The 7,294-nt window shown below is 42.4% G+C and overlaps 1 protein-coding gene across 1 annotated transcript; it reads right to left on the reverse strand.

The window, feature by feature from the left end:
- Nucleotides 1-1,265: 1,265 nt before the first annotated feature.
- On the reverse strand, nucleotides 1,266-7,043 carry LOC122319939 (the record flags this gene model as incomplete). Its single annotated transcript, XM_043207856.1, has 2 exons — nucleotides 6,964-7,043; nucleotides 1,266-1,727 (listed from the first exon to the last, which is right to left on the reverse strand). Coding segments are annotated over exons 1-2 (534 nt in total), but the record flags the coding sequence as incomplete, so codon positions are not given.
- Nucleotides 7,044-7,294: the final 251 nt, after the last annotated feature.

Consider the following 7,294-nt stretch of genomic DNA (forward strand, 5'->3'; position numbering starts at 1 on the left):
CGAATAACAAATTCAGAGAGGTATTCCACTTTAAAATCGGGTAAAAATTTCACATGTTATGGGCTAAGCAGTGCTGGGATCTGGTCACTTTTCTGTAAACCCATTTTTGTGCAAATTTTGACAGGTCGGGGGTCATAAAAAATTACAAAATATTGACCAAAAATTCGAAAATAAACCAATAATGCAGATAGATAGATATGTTAACAACAAATTCAGAGAAGTATTCCACTTTTAAATCGGGTAAAAATTTCAAAAGTTTGGGCTAAGCAGTGCTGGGATCTTGTCACTTTTCTGCAAACCCATTTTTTGCAAATTTTGACAGGTCGGGGGTCATAAAAAACTACAAAATATTGACCAAAAATTCGAAAATAAACCAATAATGTAGCTAGATAGATATTTTAATAACAAATTCAGAGAGGCATTCCACTTTTAAATCGGGTAAAAATTTCAAAAGTTATGGGCTAAGCAGTGCTGGGATCTGGTCACTTTTCTGCAAACCCATTTTTTTGCAAATTTTGACAGGTCGGGGGTCATAAAAAATTACAAAATATTGACCAAAAATTCGAAAATAAACCAATAATGCAGCTAGATAGATATTTTAACAACAAATTCAGAGGGGTATTCCACTTGAAAAATTAGAAGCGTTTTTCTAATTATTAAAAAACCGAAACTTGGGTGGCTAATTAATAAATTTATTTTGGCAAAACGACAAACGAAAAGAAATGCGTGCGCTCGATAATACTCAATTTCAACGAATGCTCTATTCTCCACAATCATACTTAAGCCTAGCTTACCGAAGGTTGGCGAAGACGGAGCGAACTCGCAGAGAGCGAACGAAAGCTTTATTGCGCTCCCGCCTTCGCCCTAAACTAACTTACAGTAAACTTCAAATTCAATTCAATAAGACTTATTTTAACAATTCAAAAAATAAAAGAAAACGAAAAACTGGCTTCAGCCAACACCGGCCCCGTTGAAGGCCCGTCCGGCTTCAACATATTGGAAGCGGCGCCAATTTATGGATGGCCCGCTTAAAAATCCCTCCTCCGCTGGTCCTCACTTCGACGACCCTGACCATGCCGTCCTCTCCTGCGTGAGTGGCGATGATCCTCCCTATCAGCCATTGTTGAGGCGGCAGGTTGTCCTCGGCGACGACGACCAGTTGTCCTTCCTGGATGTTGGGCTGCTCCTGGTGCCACTTGCCCCGAATTTGCAGGCCCAGCACATAATCCAGGGACCATCGCCGCCAGAACATTTGCCTGGCTGACGAGACAAGTTGCCATCGCCGCAAGCAACTGAGACCCGCCTGGTCCGGGGTCCGGAGTGCTGGGATGGGGAATAGCGGCCCGCCTGTCAGCAGGTGCCCTGGTGTTAGCGCTTCTCCGTCGCTGGGATCGTTGGATAGCGCGCCTAGCGGCCGGGAGTTCATCGCCGCCTCGATCCCGACGAGCACCGTCTCCAGCTCTTCTGCGGTTAGGAGCGCGCTGCCCACCGCTCGTAGGAGTAGGTGCTTTGCAGTTTTCACACCTGCCTCCCAAAGCCCGCCCATGTGCGGAGCCCGAGGCGGTGTGAATGCAAACTCGCATCCGCTTCTTGACGCGAATTCTCGAATGGCGTCTGCCTCCTTCTCTATGCGCTCCCGAAGGCCCTGGAAGTGGCGACTCGCTCCGACGAAGTTCGTCGCGTTGTCGCAGTGGACTGTGCGAGGGCATCCTCGGCGCCCAACGAACCTTTGGAAAGCCAATAAGAAGGAGTTAGTGGTTAAGTCTGACACAATTTCTAAATGAACCGCTTTGGACGCAAAACACACAAAAAGCGCTATGTAGGACTTATAAGGAGGCCTTCCACGAATTTTCAATGTCGTATAGACGGGGCCACAAAAATCAACGCCACAGATACTAAATGGGCGGAGAGCACGGAGACGATCTGCGGGTAAATTTCCCATAATTTGCGTCATTAGTCGAGGCTTGCATTTAAAGCAGCGAATACATGATCGAACTATTTGACTGCAGACCTCCTGAGCGTTTACGATCCAAATACGCTGTCGAAGGAGACTCACAAGTGCTCGTGGCCCGACATGAAAATTGGTTAGATGCAAATGCCGGACATAGCTCTGCACAAATTGGGAGCATTTTGTCAACAGCAGGGGAAACTTGGCATCGTACGTTATAGGAGCATTTGCTAATCGCCCCCCAACTCGCAACAACGAAAAATTACACCAAGTGCCTGAGTCTTCATGAATGAATGGGTTCAATCGTTGAAGACTTGGGCCAACTCTGGAGTTCTTCCGAACTTTTTCAAGAACTTCGTGATACTCGTGTTTCTGGATGGTCTCGACAATTTTTAAGAAGGCTTCGTTGTACTCATTCGGAGACAGAGTTTTTTCAAAAACTATACTCCTGTCTCTGCATTTCCTTATAAAGCAGAACATGTAACCGAACACTCTAAGCAGCTTGAGGTGTGACGAAAATCCCTCGATGACATCTACCAGTTCCGACTTCCGTACCGTGGCAGCCATCGTTACCACAGTCTTCCTTGATTCTTCAATTAGGACCTTTTCATCAAGAACGAAATGTGAATTTTTGGGCCAGGTCTCTTCTCCATTCTTCAAAAAGGATGGTCCAGTAAACCAGATTGAATCGCTAATTTCCTCTATGTCACAACCTCTTGATACAATATCTGCTGGGTTCTGGTTAGTTGGGACATGCCGCCACGTAGCTTCTCCTGACCACTCCTGAATCTCCGCTACCCTATTCGAGACGAATATCGACAAAGAAGACGGATGGGATCGAATCCAATGCAACGTAACTTCCGAGTCTGACCAATATACTATCCGTTCGATAGGGACCTTTAATAGGGGTTTGATTCTGTGACAGAGATCTGCGAGAAGGTGAGCGGCACATAACTCAAGCCTTGGGAGCGTTTTAGTCTTGAGCGGCGCTACTTTAGATTTTGACGTCAGTAATGACAGTTTAATACCTTCTGCAGTTTTGCTACGAATATAGACGCAAGCTCCATAAGCTCTCATGGATGCGTCGGCAAAGGCATGCAATTGAACCGGTGACATCGGATCGGTGTGCACATACCGCGGAATTGTTATCTCTTCCAAACGAGACAATGTATTTTTCAACTTATTCCACGCAGTTTCCAAATGCACAGGAATCGACTCATCCCAATCCAACTTGTTCAGCCAGAGTTCCTGCAATAGGATTTTTCCTCTGATTACGATAGGACTAAGCAAGCCGAGGGGGTCGAACAGCTTCGATGTCACCGATAGTATGTTCCGCTTTGTCGCTCTGAGACCCATGACGGAATTGTCAATTTCAAACTTGAAAGAATCTTCGTTAGGCAACCACGATATGCCTAACGCCTTCGTCGACTCTGAATCCGAGATCGGTATGGATTTAACTGTGCTCTCAGATGCGGTGACCTCAGGTGAGTTCGAAAACCACTTTGTCAATTCAAACCCGGCGGTTTGAAGAACCTGAGACACTTCAGACCTAATAGATCTGAGCTCCTCGACGCATGCAGCACCAGTTAGCATATCATCGACGTAAAAGTCGGATCCAATCACTTCAGCAGCTCTAGGGAATGAAAGTTTGGCAGATTCACTCAACCTTTTTAAACACCGAATCGCTAGATATGGAGCTGGACCAGTTCCATATGTTACGGTGTTGAGCTGGTATAATCTCAAGGATTCTGAGGGGTCTCTTCTCCACACTATGAGTTGAAATGGCCTATCCGCTTCATTTACCATTACTTGACGATACATTTTTTTAACATCGGCTGTCAGAGCAAACCTGTGCAGCCGGAAGCGGAGCAGTGTGGAGTATAACTCATCTTGGATAGTTGGGCCTACCATCAAGATATCATTTAGGGACACCTGAGATGACGTTTTGCAAGAGGCGTCAAACACGACACGCAACTTAGTAGACGTACTCTGGGGCCTAAGGACACACTGATGCGGAATAACATAATGTGGAGTCAAAGGAACTCTATTGTCTGTAGGAGACATATGACCTAACGCGAGGTATTCTTCCATGAATTCGAGATACATTTTCTTTAATTCAGGATCTCGCGACAACCTTCTTTCGAGCGACAGAAATCTCCTTTTTGCAACCTCGAATGAGTTGCCCAATCCAGTGGGATCAGATTTAAACGGCAATCTAACTTCAAACCGACCTGATGGCAAAACCTGAGTGGTCTTTCTATAGTGTTCTTCACACAACTTATGCTCAGGTGATAGAATTTTCTTTATAGATGGCATTTCTTCCAGTGACCAAAACTTTTGTAGTGTGCTATCAATCGATACTAATAGCTCTTCACTACAACTGAAACTATTCACAACATCTCTTGGGGCAGACGCCTTGTATCTGCCTGAAACAACCCATCCAAGTAGGGTCTTTTGAAGAGTTGGATAGTCAGGACCTTGCTTAATTTGACCAACAGCTAAAAGCTCGAAAAATGATTCTGCTCCTATCAACATATCTATTCTTTGTGGCTTGTAGAAATAGGGGTCTGCTAATGGTACGTTCTTTGGAATTTTCCAGTCACTGATATTCACAGACTGGTCCGGATGATATCCGGATATCGATTTCAAAATCCAAAAATCGAACGAAAATTCACTACCATTTATTCGCGACTTCACCACTGTGTGTACCTTTTTCTTAACTTGAGAATTGGATTCGCCAATACCAAGTAAGTTGATACACGATTCCTCTTTACGGATCTGTAAGCGGCGAGCAAGGTCTTCTGTAACGAAATTGGCTTGAGACCCAGAGTCAAGAAGGGCTCGAGCCAAAATGTATTCACCGCTTTTCGTGCGGACACTTACGATCGACGTGGCCAAAATCACCCTGTCCAATGATGTCGCATGCATAACATGTGACGTGGAAGGCTGATCCTGACTTTTAGAGGGAGACAGACTCTCTTGGGGTGGTGGCAACGCTAAACTATTCTCGGAGACGGTATACCTGTGCAGTAAAACGTGATGCGAGCGACCACAAACTCGACATTTACTACTCTTGCATTTGGAAACCGTATGACCCTTTCGCAGACAATTTATGCACAAAGACGCAGATTTAACAAAATCGAACCTTTGCATTACTGACAGCCGACCAAACGGACTGCAGTTCGCTAGGACATGGTCTCCAGCATTGCAATAGCTACAACTTTGCACGGACTTAGTGTTGGTCGAAGAACACGAAAACGAGCTTCGATTATGTTTGCTCGGAATTAATTTATCTTGCTTTGGTTTTGATGTTTCCTCAGCAGATAAATGCTGATATCGGCGATTCAACATCTTCTCACAATCGGACCAAAGCGGCAAAGTTTCATAATCGAGCTGTTCTTCCCATTTTTGTTTAGTCACTGGGTCTACTCTGTTCAAGACGAGATAAATCAACATTGCATTGGATATTTTTGTATCATCTCCTATCGATAACAACGATCCATAAATTGATGAAACGGTATCGATAAGGCTTCTTAAGGAAGACGCTGATTGGTGCGTAATTTTTGGAAGAGTGAACAATGTTGAGATATTATTCATAAAAATCAAGCATTCGTTATCGTAGACTTTTTTTAAGGCTGGCCATAGCCTTCTCATAATTGCTCGCGGTGACTTGATAAGCCTTAATAGTCCCTAAGGCTTCACCGGAGAGACACGAAATTAGGTGGTTAAATTTCTCGATAACTGGAATGCTGTCGTCTTGATGAACGAGAGTTTCAAAAAGGCTGATGAAATTTTTAAACTCCGAATATTTGCCGCTGAACTTTGGCAAGGCCAAATTCGGAAGTCGAGCTCGAGTTGGGGCTACAGAAGCTGATCCGGAAATTTTTGGATCGCTTGCTGTCTTCAAGGCCGACAAAAGCGACATTAATTTTGCCTTGGTAACAATTGATAGCTCCTCCAACTCATCTCTAAATTCATCGCCATCATCTATATCTTCTATCTCTTCTTGCAATAGATTTGCCTTATTAATTGCAGCGTTTAACGTATCTAATCTACATTTTAATTCTTCTTCTTTAATCGCGATCGCGCCAGAATCGAGTCGATCACTTAATCGGCGAATGCTTTTTACTCGATTTTGTAACTTGGCTTTCAAGTCTTCAAGCAGGTTACTTTTTGGCTTTTCTTGGCTCATTTTTGAATTAAATTATCAAAAACCAAATTTATTAAAGTAAATTATTAAAGGACCAAGTGTTGAAAAATTTAAATGAAATTAATTTTCGAATTAAACCACAAAAAAATAATAATTTATAAAATATTAAATTTGTTCGAAAAAAAAATTATTAAATAATTATTATTATTAAATAATTATTTAGAGGCGAGAAACAACGAAAATAATTTTTAAATTGAATATCGAGGCACGAAGTATCAAAATTAATAGTGGGTGCAAACGACGGCGAAAAACAATATACCCAACCGAATGCGGGGTAGCGCGTCACTTGACGGTCCGTTAACCTGTAGCGCGCCCAAATGACAAGAACCCAACAACAACAACAACGCTGCTAGCGGCGACCAAGCGAAAGCGAAAACGAAAAAAGTTTACCGCTGCAGCTGCTTGTATATAAGGGCTTATTTATTTGTGTATAACGGCTCAGATTAACTTCCCAACTATTAACTTGCGAGGTTTTAACGATAATTAAAAACAAGGGGGGCGACAGTGATTGCAATAATTTAACACAATTTAACAAAAGTTGCATCCAAATTGGTTCAAATAGTATACATCAATTTAGCACTTGTAAATATATTAGGTATTTATATATATATAATGGCTGTAATATTTTGCTACTTTTTGATATTATTTAAATTGTTTAAATTTTAATTTGCATGCAATCTAGCTCTACTATTTTGTACATATGTGCCAAGAATTGAAAGCGAGGTGCAATTTTTCAGCACTAGACAATTAACGAATATTTCTAGTTTTTTGTCAAAACTCAGCTTTCAATTTTTTGCACAAATACCTTTGGTTCTTCGTTTGGATCTTTCAATCCTGCTGCCACTTTCCTTTTGCAACTTGAACAATCGCAGGGCATCCCTCGTCGGTGGCAGAAAGGTCGGATTAGGGTATTTAATTTCGCGACCGGCACGATTAATTAATAGCTGGAGCTTAAATGTTTTTCTTTTGAACACACGTCGCGGGCAACTGTGTATATCACAAGCAAAATTGGATTTTGTGCAATTTGGTGTATATGTATATGTATGTATCACCAAAAAAACACAAGAAAAATCACTTGCACTTTTGAATATGTGTCACTGTCACTTTAAATAAAATTTGTTGCCTTTTAATTTAAT

Source organism: Drosophila ficusphila, unplaced genomic scaffold (assembly GCF_018152265.1).
Source record: "Drosophila ficusphila isolate 14025-0441.05 unplaced genomic scaffold, ASM1815226v1 contig_294, whole genome shotgun sequence".
Lineage (NCBI taxonomy): Eukaryota > Metazoa > Arthropoda > Insecta > Diptera > Drosophilidae > Drosophila > Drosophila ficusphila.